Source organism: Choloepus didactylus, chromosome 2 (genome assembly GCF_015220235.1).
Source record: "Choloepus didactylus isolate mChoDid1 chromosome 2, mChoDid1.pri, whole genome shotgun sequence".
NCBI classification, from domain to species: domain Eukaryota; kingdom Metazoa; phylum Chordata; class Mammalia; order Pilosa; family Megalonychidae; genus Choloepus; species Choloepus didactylus.
The window spans coordinates 95914360-95932342 of record NC_051308.1 but is presented as its reverse complement, the minus strand read 5'-3'; the positions used below and the strand labels follow the sequence as shown (position 1 = coordinate 95932342).

Sequence of the window (17983 nt, the reverse complement as noted above, 5' to 3'; positions counted from 1 at the left end):
TGAGGTCAACAGTGTCCAGTGGCAACATACATCTTCCTCCTGTTATTCCAGATGTGAGGAGGAGACTAGGTGTGGGAAAGCAGAGAATCAAAGTTTGGCTGACTACAAGAAATCAATCTTTATTAAAACAACAAAACAAAATGAGAAAACAAAATTATAGCCTCTGATAAAAGGCACACGTGGCTCCTTTGTCATCAGCTCCTCTGACAGACATGGTTCCAGTTTCAGGGTCTTTGATGTGTTCAGCATCTGTTTGTGGATTATAATCACCACCTTCTATTGAGTCCCTCCTCTTGTCCAGATGCACTGCCTGTTCTGGTTCTGATTCTCATGTCTGTGAGGCAGAGTTAATCTTGATTCTCCTTCATGGTCCATGTCCTGTGAGGGCTGACTCAGATATGGACCTGGATTGATCTGAGTCGAGGGCTCTTGGGTCTCCACCACAGCATATGGTCTCTCAAGCCCACTCCTTAGGATCGCTGCGGACACTAAGGACTGGCCTCAGTCCTGGCCAGTACATATTCCTTTAGCAGGCAGACTAAGTCTGAATCCAATTTACAAAATCTGTAAACGCTTTGAATTCTGTACCACAGAAGATTTATGTTTATGGCAGTCTCAGTGGCAAAAATGGCAGTTTCTGAAACAAACAAAACAAAACAAAACAAAACAGAACCAAACAAAACTCCTCTGGCTTATTCATGGTTAATTTCCAGATGAACTGGTTGGCTTTGTATCCTAGAGACTAGATGCCTTTCTTCATTCCAATCGAAACTTCTCTGGAGAGTTGGTTACTTTGGCCTGATTGCCTATTCTGTTTGGATTCTCCAATGTTACTTAGAATAATTTTTAAGTAACTTCCCCATAACAGTCAAAGTGCAACATTTCCTCTGGTACTTTGAGCCCCCGGGGGTTCCTGGCCATGAGTAATGCATGCCTGTATAGAGCAGAGCAGTGGTTTTTAACCTTTTGATAACCACAGACTGTTTTAGAAATTTCTTTGGGTTTTCCTTTGGTGGCTTTCCACCTTTTATCAAGAAACAAAGGCAAATATGAACCCATCTAATGAGAAGCTGCCTGGATATATTAATGCCACATATTTTCACTAACAAAGAATAAGTAAATGAAATAGCTAATAAATCATACAGGGGCTTGAAATGTCAGAAGGAACTCTTGTCAGATTTCCCCATCAATCACTCAGCTTGACCATGAACTTGCTAATTTCTGGAGTACTTAGTTTTCTTTTTTCCTCTCTTTTTGCCAGTTTTACATAGATGATATGCTATTGAAAATAATTGATTTTATTAATAAATACAAGTCAGGGATGGACCCAGGGATCAGCAAACTTTCTGTAAAGGGCTAGATAGTAAGTATTTTAGGCTTTCGGGGTCATAAGATCTTGGTTGCAACTACTCAACTCTGCTGACATAGTGAAAACTCAGTTCCAATATGTAAACAAATGGGTGTTGCTGTGTGCCAATAAAACTCAATCTACAAAAATATGAGCTGGGTGTACTGTGCTGGCCCCCGGGCTATGCTGATAATATAGGCTTAGCTATAGATAATATTGGTTCAAGGTAGTTCATTATAACTGACTAATTTTAAAAAGCCCAGTGACTCAAGAATTAAATATAATTTTATGGGTTTGACTGTCATTACTCAAGGTGTGTGGTAATAAAATGGCTATTTACTTTTTTTTCCTACACTATTGTTCTAGTTTGCCAATGCTGCTGGGATGCAAAATACCAGAAATGGATTGGCTTTTATAAAGGGGGTTTATTTGGTTACACGGTCACAGTCTTAAGGCAATAAAATGCCCAAGGTAAGGCATCAACAATCAGGTACCTTCACTGGAGGATGTCCAATGACGTCTGGAAAACCTCTGTTAGCTGGGAAGGCATGTGGCTGGCATCTGCTCCAAGTTTTGATTTCAAAATGGCTTTCTCCCAGGATGTTCCTCTCTAGGCTGCAGCTCCTCTTCAAAATGTCACTGTCAGTTGCTCTTGGGGCATTTGACCTCTCTTAGCTTCTCTGGAGCAAAAGTCTACTTTCAACAGCCGTCTTTGAAATGTGTCTCATCCGCGGCTACTCTCTCAGCTTCTGTGCGTTCTTCGAAGTGTCCCTCTAGGCTGTAGCAAGCTCACTCCTTCTGTCTGAGCTTTTATAGGGCTCCAGTGAACTAATCAAGGCCCATGCTGAATGGGCGGGGCCACACCTCCATGGAAATTATCCTATCAGAGTTATCACTCTCAGTTGATGGGTCGCATCTCCATGGAAACACTCAATCAAAGAATTACAATCTAATCAACACTAATACATCTGCCCAACAAGATTGCATCAAAGATAATGGCATTTTGAGGAACATAATACATTCAAACTGGCACAACTATGCTTGCTGTATCCTTTTTTCACAGTGTCTCAGTCATGTAAAAAGTCATTCATTATTAGCAATTTCTGGAAGTAAACCACATCACTTATTGTTTTAAATGGTTATGGAATAAAACTGGAAATTTTATCTAGACCATGAGGAAAACAAGATGCACAAATATACATTTTCTGATACTGGAACATAAGCAGAAGAAGAATAGTAATAGCATAGAGCAGACTGGATTTTTACCTAGCGTCAAGCTTTCTGTTCCATCTGTGTTGAATTTACTGTCAAAATAACTCCAACCTTCCTTGTTCCAGGTGGGACCCTAGTTTGGACACCATTATGTTTGTAAATAGTTCACCCCCATCTCACACACTTTTTGTACCACCCTCTCTAGACAGAACCCAAGCTTTAGAACAGTGTGTCAGAAATGTCTCCCAGTTGACTTCAGTTTTCCATGAAAAAGGGTTGTGTAGCCAAAAAACATAGGACATGCTGGGCTAATCAATTTTTACTGCAGGACTTCTCAGAGCCTATAATATGGTGATATGCACTGTGAATTAAGTGGGTCTATAATACACAAAATTTCCCAAGTTTATTAAAAATGGAGCACTCTTCCCCCCATTTTTTCCCATAAAACAATTTGCAGAACTAGTGTTTGGTATAAAATACTTTAGAGGATGCTGATAGAGCCTCCCTTCCCAGCTTTCTTCCTTCAGAACTTGGCCTCTCTGTGCACTCCCTTAGGCACTTTCCCCACTTTACAGGGTGACAGTCTATTATTCGATGGATTAAACAGAGTCAAACGTTAATGCCGAGAGTGGGCCTATGCCTTATTTATCCCATAATCATTTGTGCCTCCTAAAGATCCAATATTCCATTTTAAGTAATCTGTTAAGCTACTGTAATATTTGTTATAGTGCAATGAATATATATATGTAATATATATTATGTATAATTACCAGATCATAAATAATTCTTTATTCTTTTCTTTTTCCTTGTGCCTAAGACAGTATCTTCTTTTATTTTTTATTTTTTTATTCATTTTATTGAGATATATTCACATACCATGCAGTCATACAAAATAAAGCGTACATTCAATTGTTCACAGTATCACCACATAGTTGTGCATTCATCCCCAAAATAAATCCCTGACACCTTCATTACCAAACACACAAAAATAACAAGAATAAAAATTAAAGTGAAAAAGAGCAATTAAAGTAAAAAAGAACACTGGGTTCCTTTTTTGTTTGTTTGTTTGTTTCCTCCCCCCATTTTTCTACTCATCCATCCATAAACTAGACAAAGGGGAGTGTGGTCCATATGGCTTTCCCAATCACATCATCACCCCTTATAAGCTACATTTTTATACAATCGTCTTCAAGATTCATGGGTTCTTGGTTGCAGTTTGATAGTTTCAAGTATTTACTGCTAGCTACTCCAATTCACTAGAACCTAAAAAGGGTTGTCTAAAGTGTGCATAAGAGTGCCCACCAGAGTGACCTCTCGGCTCCTTTCGGAATCTTTCTGCTACTGAAGCTTATTTCATTTCCTTTCACATCCCCCTTTTGGTCAAGAAGATGTTCTCCATCCCACGATGCCGGGTCTACATTCCTCCCTGGGAGTCATATTCCACGTTACCAGGGAGATTCAATCCCTTGGGTGTCTGATCCCATGTAGGGGGGAGGGCAGTGATTTCACCTTTCAAGTTGGCTTAGCTAGAGAGAGAGGGCCACATCTGAGCAACAAAGAGGCATTCGGGAGGAGGCTCTTAGGCACAATTATAGGGAGGTCTAGCCTCTCCTTTGCAGCAACTGTCTTCCCAAGGGTAAATCCTGTGGTAGAGGGCTCAACCCATCAAACCACCAGTCCCCTATGTCTGTGGTCATGTTAGCAACCATCGAGGTGGGGTAGGCCAATACCCCTGCATTCTCCACAGGCTCCTCAAGGGGGCTCTGCATATTTTTTTCGTTTTTTTTTTTTATTTAACTCTTTTTTTTTTTAAATCAACTATATAAAAAAAATTAAAAAATAAAAAAACATTTCAAACAAACCATAACAAGGGAGTAAGAAAAAGACAACTAACCTAAGATAACTACTTCACTTCTAACATGTTCCTACTCTACCCCAAGAAAATAACCTAATATAGCAACATTTCTGTGAACTTGTTCCTACCGTACCCATCAGAAATAAACAGACCATAGTCATTCCTGGGCATTCCCAGAACATTAAATTTACCCATGATAGCTTATCTGTTCTTATTGGGTTATCATTCCCCCTTCCTTAATTGCTCTCTATCACTAGTTCCCCTACATTCTACATTATAAACCATTTGTTTTACACTTTTCAATGTTCTCATTAGTGGTAGCATATAATATTTCTCTTTTTGTGCCTGGCTTATTTCGCTCAGCATTATGTCTTCAAGGTTCATCCATGTTGTCATATGTTTCACGGCATCATTCCTTCTTACAGCCATGTAGTGTTCCATTGTGGGTATACACCACATTTTATTTATCCACTCATCTGTTGAAGGACATTTGGGTTGTTTCCATCTCTTGGCAATTGTGAATAATGCTGCTGTGAACATTGGCGTGCAGATATCTGTTCGTGTCACTGCCTTCAGATCTTCTGGGTATATACCGAGAAGTACAATCGCTGGATTGAAGGGTAACTCTGTATCTAGTTTTCTAAGGAACTGCCAGACTGATTTCCAGAGTGGGTGAACCATTATACAGTCCCACCAACAATGGATTAGAGCTCCAATTTCTCCACATCCTCTCCAGCATTTGTTGTTTCCTGTTTGTTTCATGGCAGTCATTCTAATTGGTGTGAAATGGTATCTCGTAGTGGTCTTAATTTGCCTCTCTCTAATAGCTAGTGAAGCTGAACACTTTTTCATTGGCCATTTGTATTTCCTCTTCAGAGAACTGTCTTTCCATATCTTTTGCCCATTTTATAATTGGGCTGCTAAGACAGTATCTTACACATAGTAAGAACTGTTTCTGTTGAACCAATGGATAACTGTGAATGAACAATTTTAATGGAAGGATTTCAGATATTATGTCAGACTGAAGAAGTATTGCTTTGGGGCAGGAGAGCTTTCGGTGACAACTTGTAAATCAAAGTATGAATGCAACTTATTTTCACAGCATCTACTGATAGCAGCAGTTCCACACTGCTTGGGAACCACTGAGAGCGTACACAGGCCACTTGCTCAATTCATTTTAGATATTGTTCTCTCTTCCTCTCTTTGCCTGAACTAGAAGAAAAAAGTGCATTCACAAACTACCCAATTTCCTTAATTGCATTATTGTCTGACAGACTCTGTGATCTACAAAGCAAAAGGGAAAGATCATGGTTACAAATTAGACTTGTAATTTGTATATTATCTTAGTACTCAATATTTTGTAGATGTAATAGTACCAGTTTCTTCCATATTTCCATGAGGTTGACAAATGTTATTCCCAATGTAAAAATAGGAGCAAGTTGCTGAAAGGTCTAAATGGTTGGCCGAGTCCTCAAAGCTAGTTTATGGTAGAACCTCCACTGGTATCCATGCACTGAGCTTCTTTTCCTCTTGTCACTGATGCTTCTTTCTGATAAGTCACCTATTTAATAAAAAAGGAACACATGGTGGAAGAGCTCTGAGTAATAGGTAGTATTCTCTTCATTCATGATTTGATGAGTGTCTTCAAAGAAAATATCAAAAATAGGATATTTTTCCATCTTACAGAAACCTCTGATCTAGATCTCAGAAAACATTCATGAAAACTAAAACATAAATAAGCAAAACAATATTTCTCTATCTTTTTTTCAGCTGATCTTTCTGTTAGAATAGATACTGTTGAGGCTTACAGGAAGTACATGCAATTCCTGTTGAAAATCAGGATTGCATAAATATGTACATCCCTAGGACTCTCACTTGTTGTATATTACTAACATTACTGTAGTAGGCAAAAATAGTAGAAAATGGTTGCAATAAATGACAGTGCTCTCACAAATAAAAAAGGACAAACATGCCAATGAAAATGGACTAAGTATATGAAAAGGCAAATGATATAAAACTTTGCTAGTAATCAACTTTGCTAGTAATCAACATTACTAAAATGTGAACAACAATGAGAGATAATCTATTACCTTTAAGTTTGCAATGGCTCAAATGATTGATAAAACCTTGTGTTGGTAAAGACTTGGGAAAACAGGTATTTTCATGCCTTATTGGTGGAAGTTGAAATCGTTTCCCATTTTGACCTTGGTGTAAGCCACAGTTTTTTTACGTCATACATCAATGCCCATAAATTCACTTTCATATGCCAAATTTGGCTTTTTAGATCACCTGACAAGCAATAAATATGCCAGCCAGCTTCACTTTTTACATATTCAACCTTTATGCACTGTTGTAAGAAAGCTGTCTATATGAAAGTAAGAGACTGCCTGGTGCCAACTTCCTGGAGGGACCTTATGCCAAAGAGATATGCAGGTAAGTATCAACAGTACAAAGAGATGTATATACTCGTGGCTGGGTGGATTCGGGTTGGAAAAAAAAAGGAAATAACTTAAGGGCTCATTGGTAGAAGATCAGTAATGTGTCAGAGAATATCTGACAGTAAAAGCACTGGTTAAGAACTTGTTTTTTGTATTCTCTAATAGCGCTGAGTTCGACTCTCCACTCTATAATTACTGAGCTTTGTGACGGGAGTGAATTACTTAACTTCTCTAAACCTCAATTTTTCATCTGTAAAGTGGACACTACAATTCTACTTAATTTCTTACATTGTTATGGGGATTAAGTTGTTTAATGTCCTTAAGTGCTTAGTACAAAGCCTCATACATTGTAAATATTCAATAAATCTGAGTTATTATTATGTAGCCATTGAATGCTGTAGAAAGATTGTGAAATGAAATATGCATAGACATATTTACTTACAGAGATGTTAAGAAAGTCCACCACTTGTGAACAATGGTTAAGTGTTTATCTCTAGGTAGTGTGATTTGGGTTATTTTTACTTCTTATTTTTTTCTGTAGAGTCTGTTTTTTTTTTTTTTTTTTTTTTAGAATAATCATACCATTTATATCAGAAAACATACAGCAAAGCTATATTAATTTCGGGAAAAAAACTTCCAGCAATTTAAGAGCTATTTCACTAAGGACATGTTTCAAAGAAAATAATAGTCACAATAATTATCCTTTAATTTTTATCCTTAAAAAAATTGAACCTCAGGTGCCCAGTTGGATTATTCCTAATCTTCTAACTATGGCAGGGCATGTTAGAATTTATTTATTCTTCTTCCTGTGCACAGATCTAGATTCCTGCCCAGAGGTAATTCAATTCTATTTTTCCTCCTTGCCCTAAATGGAACCAAATGACTGGTTTGTACCAATGCAATATGACCAATGAATACTAGCCACTTCCAGGCCAAAGCAGTTAAGGGTAGGTGTGTCTTTTCCATGTTGTCTCTTTTTCCTTCCCTGCAGCTTCAAGAGAAGTACTCCAAGACTGTTGTACTAAGATATTGCCCAAAGGTGGAAGCAGCCTAGATTCCTGAATCACCTTTGGGGGAGATATTCCTGGGGGTACCAATGGATCAGGAACATCTGTATTGGTCTTTGAGTAAATAATAAACTTTTTTTTTTGTAAAAATGTTACAAAAAATCAAAATTGTAAAAAATGTTAAAACCAGTAAAAATGTTACTGAGAGTTTGAATTTGCTGCACCATCTTCCATTGGCCTACTTATGATCCTCTTTTATTCAATTAATTAAGCTGCCCAGTACACCATCATTAACCTCAACCTAAGGACTTGAACATTCCAAATAAATTGTACCTATGCGCTCCTTTCCTTTGAATTTCTCTAAATATATACCTAGAATGAAATTTCCGAATCTTCAAGGTATGCAAATTTTTAGCTTTACATGATAATGCCAAATTGCTTTCCAAAGTGTGTTATACCAATTTATAATGCCCTGAATAATGGTATATATATTCCCATGAGTAATATATGTTGCAGCATATCTTTGTCATCACAGTAGTATTGTCAATTTCTTCATTTTGCCATTTGAATGAGAATAAAATGGAGTGGCATTGTGCCTTTGATTTGTACTTTCATGATTACTAGTGGGCTTAAACCAAGCCACTTCTGAAGAAAAAGAATAAGGCCAAAGAAGATATGCAGATGGAAAATAAGCATATGAAAAGATGCTCAACATCAAGTCATGAGGGAATTGCAAATTAAAACAACGAGATACCACTACAAACCTATTAGAATAGTTAAAATCCAAAACACTGAGGACACCAAATGTTGGTAAGGATGTGATGCAACAGGAACTCTCATTCATTGCTGGTGGGATTGCACAATGGTACAGCCACTTTGGAAGACAGTCTGGTAGTTACTTGCAAAGCTAAACACAGGCTTACCACATGATCCAGCAATTGTGCTCCTAGGTATTTACCCAAATGAGTTGAAAACTTACATCTACAAAAAAAAAAAAAAAAACTGCACAAGAATATTCATAGCAGCTTTATTCATAATTTCTAAAAATGGGAAGCAACCAAGATGTCCTTCCATAGATGAATGGATAAACAAACTGGTGCATCCATACACTAGAGTATTATTCAGCAATAAAAAGAAATAAGTTAAGAAGATATGAAAAGACAAGGAAGAATCCTAACTACATATTACTAAGTGAAAGAAGCCTGTCTGAAAAAGCTACATACTACATGACTCCAACTGTATGAAATTCTGGAAGAGGCAAAAATATAAAGACAGGAAAGTATCAGTGGTTGCCACAGGTTCAGAGGAACAGGGGTAGGATGAATTAATGAAGCACAGGGCATTTTTAGGGCAGTGAAACTACTCTGTGTTGGTAGGTACATGACATTACACATTTGTCAAAACCCATCGAATTGTACAACACAGAGAGTGAACCTTAATGTAAACCATAGCCCTTGGTTACTAATAATGTATCAATATTGGTTCATCAATGGTAACAAATGTACCACACTAACACAAGACATTAATAATAGGGGAAACTGGGTGGGTGTTGGGGGGGAAGGAGGCATATGGGAACTCTGTGTGCTTTCTGCACAATTTTTCTGTAAACCTAATGCTGCTCTAAAAGTCTACAAAAAAGAATGAGGAAGAGGGTTGCTCTACTAGAAATGTAAGTTAAATTATGAGGCTATAGTAATTAAGATAGAATAGTGCTAGAGCAGGGATAGACAAATTGACCAATGGAGCAGAAGAGAGAATCTAAAATAGATGTACACATACACAGAACTTTGATATATGACAGAAATAGTTCAGGGGAAAATTGGAACTGTTCTGTAACCAGAGATAGAAAATTTGGTTATTTAAAGAGAAAAAAAAAATGCATTTGGATCTCTATCTGACACCATGTACAGAAATCAATACCAGGAGAGATTAAAATTTAAAATATTTAAATGTCAAATGCAAGACTTTAAAAATTTTAGTAGAAAATAGGGGTACATATCTTTCCGTCTTTGCGGAAGGGAAAATTTGTTAAGGCACAAAAAGCACAAACCATGAAAAAGATTGATAAATTTTACTTCATCAAAATAAAGAACTGTTGCTCAAAGACATCATAAAGATGAGCTACAGACTGACAGAAAAGACAAGTTAGAAACTTAGACAAGCTACAAACTAAGAGTGAAAGAATATATTTGCAACACCTATAACTGACAGTTTTATTATGAAGAATACATAAAGCATTATTATATACAAATAAAAAAAGGCAAATGACCCAATTAAAAAATGAGAAAACGGTACAAAAAAGCTTTCTGCAGAACAGCAAATCTTTATGGCTAATACACAGATGTTGAAATACAAAGTATTTTTTTCAAATGAATCAGAATATTCAGACCAGAAAATAAAACTTGAATGTGTTGAGTTTCTTTACTTGCACCCCTCATTTCCATCTTCTTCCCTAAAAAGCAAATGCTTTTCTTTAAAAATGGATTCCACCATTCCACTCTCTTGTCACCAATATATAAACAGTACAATGTTCCAGAGTACTAGACCTTGGAGGTATATATATTATGTTTGCATGTGCATATTCATGCTTACGCACTCATATACTTACACACTCATATATACTGAAATTCACTCAGGATCTGTTAATTGACCACCTACTTTGTGCCAAGCATTGTCCTGGGTTCTGAGAAAACAACAGTGAAAAAGACAAGTTCTAGAAGGAGATGGACACTAAAAATTTTCATATGTTAATTATTGTCGTAAGAGAAAGTACTAAGTGATACGGGTGAAAATAGAGCATCTAAGATAGATCACATGATACCAGAGTTGTTGCGTGTGCAGTTTTAAGTTGGGTGATCAGGGAAAGCCACGATGAGAAGTCAACATTTAGGCAAAGAATTGAAGGAGGTAAGCAAGTGAGCCACGCTTATGTCTGAGGAAAGAGAAAACCAGACAGAAGGACAGCGATTGCAGTGGGCCGGAAGCAGGAACATGACTGACATGCCTGGAAACAACGAGGAGGCTATTGTGACTGGAGTAGAGTGAGAGAAAAAGAGAGTGTAGTATATGATGCCAGAGAGCAAATGGGAGAGGAAAGCAGAGATAACAGGGGCACTTAGGAGCCCTTGTAGAGGCTTTGGATTTACCACAGATAAAAAGGTGGGGGGTCATTGAAGGGTTTTGAGCAGAAAGTGACATGAAGTGACTTATATTGTGAAATGATCACTGGGCAGCTGAGGTAAATTGACTGAAGGGGCAAGGAAGGAAGCAGGAAGACCAGTTAAGAGGCTATTGCACTAGTCGAGGTGAGAGATGATGGCGGCTTGGAGTTGGGTGGCTGCAGGGGTGGTACAAAGTGTTCAGGTTCTATTTTGATAACACAGAGCCAACAGTATTTGCTGACAGCTTGGGTGGGGCATGTAAGAAAAAAGAGGAGTCAAGGGTGGGTTAAGTTCATTATAACTAATAATCCTCAACTGGTATTGTCAATCAATGACCACATATTAGCAGATTATGACCATTTTTGTACTAGGTTTCTACTTTCTTGGTTGTTGCTTCTCCACCAGAAACTCTAGGGCATGCTTTGAAAACATGTAAGTGAATAATCCATTTTGGGAGTTCAAGAAATTCCATTTCAATATGCTAAATAAAAAATTCAGCCATTGGTTAAATTGTCTATTTGAAAATATAAGAGAAAGCCACAGGTACAGTCTCCTAGATTTCTGATTTCAGGTGGTCATCCTCCATTTAATGCACAATAACTATAATTTTGGTCTTTTCAAAAGAATTCATTTATTCAAAAAATGTTTTCTGTGTGACTACTACATACCAGATATTCTGCTAGTACTAAGACAAGTTCCCTACTCTCAAGGAGCCTGCCACTTAGTGGGAGATGCAGAAATGTAATGAAATAGGGAATACAATAAGATAGTTAGTTATATAACAGGGCTGGTGGGGTGGGGGTGGGGGGGAAGACAATGTTCCAAAGACATACAGAGAATGGTAGAGTTTACTTTTATCTACGGGATTCAGGGAAGGCTTTGCATGAAAAGTTGTTTGAGCCTGGACTTACAGGTAGAGGAGGAATTTACAAGTAACTGCTTAGGGAGTTGGGATGGGCATCCCGATAAAGGAAGCAGGGAAGTAAGGTGGTATAAAAGCACATTTAGTCAACTACAGATATTTTGTTAAGTCAAGAGGTTTGGGAACATGTGAGGGAGTGGTAGAAGGTGGGTCTGAAAAGAAAAGCAGCATTAGATCTTAAAGATCTTTGCAAATGGGAATTAGCAAAGAAGTCCTCTGTGGAAAGGTGGCATGATTAAAGTGAGGCTTTGGACTCAATGCTGTGGAGAACAGATTGGCAAGAGCAGTGACCTAGGCGTGGGAAACCAGTTGGTCTACTGCAATTGTGCTAACAAGAGACGATGAAGGCCTACCTCCAGCAGGACAGATAGGCAGAAACTATTGAAGAGCTACTTAGAAGCTATAATTAGTAAGGCTTGGTTGAGAATGATATATGGGTAGAAAGCAAGAAGTCTAAGATGACCCCTGAGTTTCCCCATTTGGAGATTGGATGGAAGACAACATCTTTAGGCGTGTCAAAGAATAAAAAAGGGGAAGCAGTCTGTGAGGAAAGATGTTTTGAGTTTTAGGACTGATGGTGGAGATAGGTGGAGATAACAAAAAGACATTTGAAAGCTCAGAAGTAAAGTCTGGCTGGAAAACTAAAAGCTAATCATGAAGAATGTCTTAGAGATTAAGTTGCAATTTTTATGGAAATATAGGAATTTATTTTAATATCCCCAATAGCAATGATCAAACCTTTTATCTACACACATATTTAACAAGTATATTTTATAGACACCGATTAAAAACAAAAAAACCCACCACCAACAACTAAAAACTGAGTGCAAAAAGTTTCAGCATAACTGAGCAACCAGCACACTCAAACCATGCTGGAGGGATTGCAAAGTAAAACTACATTTTGGTGAGACTATTTGGCAATATGTAGCAAGAACTATAAAAATTATCTTATGTTTTTACCCAGCAATCCTATTCCGGTTATTAGAGGGAACTATTTCAGCTGATAGCTGATATTAATGTGTATATTCATGAAAGTTTTCATTATAGGTGTCATCTGTATAACAATAAGTTATAAAGGAATAGATTAAAATGTGTGGGTATATAGTTCCTCAAATTAGAAACATGAAGACTATGAAGAAGCATAGAAATATATTTAAATTGATGTTAAATAGTATGCACAATGATTACAGCTCTGCAAACATATGTATACAACTATACCCTGACAGGAAAAACCTTAAAAATGTCAGAATGTGTAGCATTATGATCATTTCCCCTCTTTTCTTTCCAAATAAAAAGTTGATTGATGTCATGACAGCTTTTCAAAAGCTTTTAAAAATGTATATATTAAGATGTGATGAAGCAAACACGTACACACAGACATGCTCAGACACCCTTACTTTGGCTCTCTGGTGGGGAGAGCGATGTGAGGAAATGAGGGTAGAGGAGAGAAATGGGAAGTAAAAGAAGGCAAAGGAATGGGAAGCTCAGAGCGGCGGCGGCGTCCCTTCAGCTCCCTCGGGGGTCACTGTGCGAGGCGTCAGGGGCTCCATGTCCTCGGTTGTGGAAGCCCCGCGCCACAGCGGATGTTACAGGATGTGGGTGGGCAGCGTGGATCGCACTGACCACCCCCCTCATTTCCGTGACTCTCTCCTTGGGGCCAGTGCTGTGGCCTGTCCGGGGCTGGGCCGCCGGGCAAGTCTGCAGTGGAAGTTCTGAGTTCAGACGGTGGCAGGAGATGAGACAACCACGTGTTCCTTTATGCATACGTTTGGTTTCATTGACACATTAGCCACAAGAGAAAGGAAAAAGGCTACAAAGTGTGGGGTTGGGGGCAGAGGGACTATTTGGTGATTTTTTTTTTTTTTTTTTTCAAAAGAAAAAAAAAGCATCATCACTGCAAAGACTTTCCACGACTCCACACCCACCTCGAAAGCCCCTTCTCACTACAGGAAGTGTGCTGACCATCGGAGGAATAAAAGAGGCTTAGGAGGAGTCAGATCGTCAGCTTCTCCCAGCACAGGTTAGCGGGACCTCAGCCATGAGACTTCTCATCTTGACCTTCCTTGGGATCTGCTGCCTGACTGCATACGTGGTGGAAGGTAAGTGGAAGGGTGATTTGTTACCTGATAAGAAACCGGTGTGAGGCTGTTGGGCACTCATTGCAGTTTTGACTGGAGTAAACTGCTTTCCCTAAGGGAAGCCTCAGACTTCCCACATGCAAAATGGGAAGGATGATTTTGACTTTAAGGGACTTTGTGGGCTCTGAAGACAGAGAGAACTCAGAATCTGGGCTCCTACTCTTCCTAATTGGGTGGTTTGGGGTAAATTTCTTAAGTTCTTTGGGCCCAAACTTACTCATCTATTCATTGAAGATGATCACACACTCTCATCTGAGACTAAAATGAAGTAAATTATGTGATAGCTAGTAAGATTTCCTTATAAATCATAATTTCTTGATTAATGTTAGCTGTGGAATGACAGTGATGATTATATATGCCTTTGTAGCTTTTGTCTCTTTGCTATTGATAAGTTCTCAAGATCTCTGAGAGTTCAGTCACAATGTGGGAATAAGCTAGAGAGAGTATGTTCTGAAACAAATCCATGTTTTCTTTTAAAAAAGAAAACCCACAAAAAATAACTGGGTACCCACACCTTCATATCCAGAAAATCAACCCTCAGGTATGAAGGAGAATCTATTATTAATACTATGAATGTTAGGATTTGTGATAAACTTCTTGAATTTGTAAGAGACCCTGTGATGATAAGTGCCAACAAAGAGATCAACATCTTATACTCTGCTATATCAAATAAACCCACAAGACATGCCCAGGTGAGACTCAAGGATACACAGCCTCTCCTAAGCATTTACACATATTTCTTAAAAGATCGCTTTTTCCTACTGGTTGGCATTTATTTTTCCTTGTGGATTTAGTAATAAGAATGAATATCCTTCAGGTATAATTAATATTTTTAGTCAACTGTTCTCTCAACCTCCTAATTTGTAGACTTATCACTTAGACTAGAACATCTTAACCTGATCATGAATCCCCAACAGGTCTAGGCCCTGCTTAGCTTCTTATATGCAAAAATGGGACAAAACAATTACTGCTCTGACTCCCTTCTCCGATATGAATGACCGTGATGTTTTAACTAATAACACCGACAAATGTTGAGAATAGTGAAAAGTTTTTGTGGTTTTGAGTATAACTGGATTCTCTAGGTCTTGGGAGTCTGTAGATACTTCACAGAGAGACACATGTTTCTTAAGTAGTAAGAGAAATGGGAAAAAGCAGGCTTTCTTGTTTCACTGGGTCCAGCGGAAGTTCAGAATTAAAAAATGAATTGGCAAAGAGAGAGGGTAAAGAATGCTCAGACTAAACACTGAGAGTGATGAAAAAGAGGAGAGATGAAGGAAAGCAAAGTTAATGAACACTTTTTTTGTTTAGTTTCACATTTTAAAAGTGCCTTCTTATATCAGTGACATTACAGATCAAATTGGATAAATATCAGCTGTTACTTTAGATGCTTTTTAGCTGAATACATCTCTGGGAAGCAAATACCAGTCTCTTTAGGTAAAGGGAAAGTTAGCACTTAGAAACTTCAACTAGAGTTTACCAAACACTTAACTCTCTCAAGCTAGCTTCCCTTCTACAATGTAAGACTGGTTTCTAAACTTATATGTTTAATTCCCCATGGGCGATTTCTATTGAGGATGAATACTTTATAAGGCGCTTCCATTATATATCTCACATTTTACCATTTGAAATAAGGATATCATTATTTATTCACTCAAAAATCACAAGCTTCTATCCCCTTATTTAATGTTATCTTCTCCAAATTCTTATCATTTCACTCCGTTATTTTATTTATGGTACTGTAGCACTTATAACTCTTTGAAATGATATCTGTTTATCTGTTTGCTGCCTGGCTCCCTCACTAGAAGATATGCTCCACGAGAGCAGGGACAATGTCTCTCTTAATTAGTGCCTCAAAGAGGGCTTGGGACACAACAGGTACTCAATAAACAACTATTGTTTAAATAGATGAATGGATGAATGTCATTGGAGCATCAGCTAGCCATATGATGTCTCTATAAAAATATACATGGAGCTAGATAAGACCTTGTTATTTTATTTCACCATGAAACTTCTTGAAACAATCTTATTGATGTCATTTTTTAAATAATCGAACAACTACTAAGAATCGATGACATGCAAGAGACTGAGGATGCAGATATGGGATCTCTCTTCCTTAAAGGAGCCAATGGCCTTTTATTCTGGCAACATTCTTGGAGTAATTTAACATGTGATAGTTTTCCTTTGTTCCCTTGAACTTGTTAATTGTTGGCTTATAGTTTCACTTTTGCTTGTCTGTTTTGCTCACCAGGTGTGGGGAGTGAAGTCCCAGAAAAGACCATCTGTATGATTCTGACTACACGGCCACTGCCCATTCAGAGAATCAAGACCTACACCATCAAGGAGGGGGCCATGAAAGCAGTCATGTGAGTTGGTCTTCCCCAAAGCTGGGTTTGGTGAAGCACAAAATATAGAAATGCTGCCCTCCTCAGGAAAAATAGGTCAACATGGAGGAAAAACTCAACAAATAGCCCTTTATTTCTCCATATTAGCCACCAAATAAAGAATAGCACAAAAATTTAGCCACCAAATAAATAATACCATGCTCCTTTCTGATTTAGCTTAGCTGAAGAGTCTGTTTGGAAACCAGATGAATACATGTGCTCTGTTCTCAGGGCCAGGATTTTACCACTTAGCTGCACCTCTATGGGGTGCTTACAGTTGGGGTAAGGTAGAGTGCCAGGTTTTATCAGTTGCCATACCTCAAGGAGCTGTGTCAAAAATTACCCTGCAGGCCACCATTCTCTTTCCAGGATCTCTTCCTAATATATACTTGCAAACTTTACCCTAAAAAATTAAGATACAGAAAATCACCCTTTGTCCAAAAAATGAGAGTGTGTTTAGGTTTGAAAAGAAAGAGGATATATAATAATTGGACTAGATGACCTCTAATGCCCAGTTTAGTTAAGGATTTGGAAGTGCTGATGAGAAAGGAATCCTGTGATTATGGTGAGCAAAGGAGCAGGGCATAGCCTGGAGCTATTTCTCCTTTATGTTAAAATAGATAGTGAGGAAAAAAATATTCATTTATGGCCTCAAGATTCTGAAAGAGTATTTCTTCCAGTCATGTCTGCACAGGGTCCCTTCACGGCTAGTCTGAACTCAACTCCTGGTTTTGAAAATGTGCCTAACTTTGTCTCTCTTTTCCTTGCATTGCAGTTTTGTTACCAAACGTGGCCTTAAAATCTGTGCTGATCCACAGGCCACATGGGTGAAAGCAGCAGTCAAAAGCATGGACAGCAAGTCTATATCCAGAAGGAATATGATCGGGACCAAGCCAACAGGAGCCCAACAATCCACCGACACTGCTGTAACCCTGACTGGGTAGAAGCGGTCCTGCGCCTTTTCCCTTCTGCTAGCCAACCAGCTCATTCCCCTTTACAAGCTCACGGACTAACTAGATGACAGTCACCTTGTAAGATAGTATTTTTTTTTTTTTTTGTATTTTCATTTTTTTGTGTCTTTCACATTCATTCATTCAGATGCTCTAATTAATAAATATTTATTATTAAGAATACTCCCATAGTCTACTCATTATATTTTAGGAATGGTCCTAACTGTACCTCCCTTTGATGGTATCCATGATAGTAGAGATTTTGGCCAGTGTTTTTCAGAGATGAAAGCAGTGTTCATCACTCTTGGGTTCCAGCTCGTAATAGTTCTTTAAAGATGAGTCATAAATGACAACTGCCACAATGGCAACAATTCAAAATCTATTTCAATTTATTGTAACAGAGTTCTATTCATGGAATAAAGGCAAAAAAAATCTAAATGTCATTCTGACCCCATTATGGGGGTCCACGTCTCAAAAAGTGGCTTCACTCAAGATTGAATTTGAGCAAGTTCTCTCATCTCACTGTGTTTCATTTTGATCTCCCGTGAAAGGATAAAAGACAGGGCTCTTT

The 17983-nt window shown here is 38.1% G+C and overlaps 1 protein-coding gene across 1 annotated transcript; it reads left to right on the top strand.

Annotated features, from left to right (window-relative positions):
- The first annotated feature begins 13838 nt into the window (after positions 1 to 13838).
- Positions 13839 to 17595, top strand: XCL1 (X-C motif chemokine ligand 1). Its single transcript, XM_037813065.1, has 3 exons — positions 13839 to 14042; positions 16330 to 16444; positions 17238 to 17595. Exons 1-3 carry the CDS (start codon positions 13982 to 13984, stop codon positions 17404 to 17406), a joined length of 345 nt encoding a protein of 114 aa, XP_037668993.1. The 5' UTR covers positions 13839 to 13981; the 3' UTR covers positions 17407 to 17595.
- Positions 17596 to 17983: the final 388 nt, after the last annotated feature.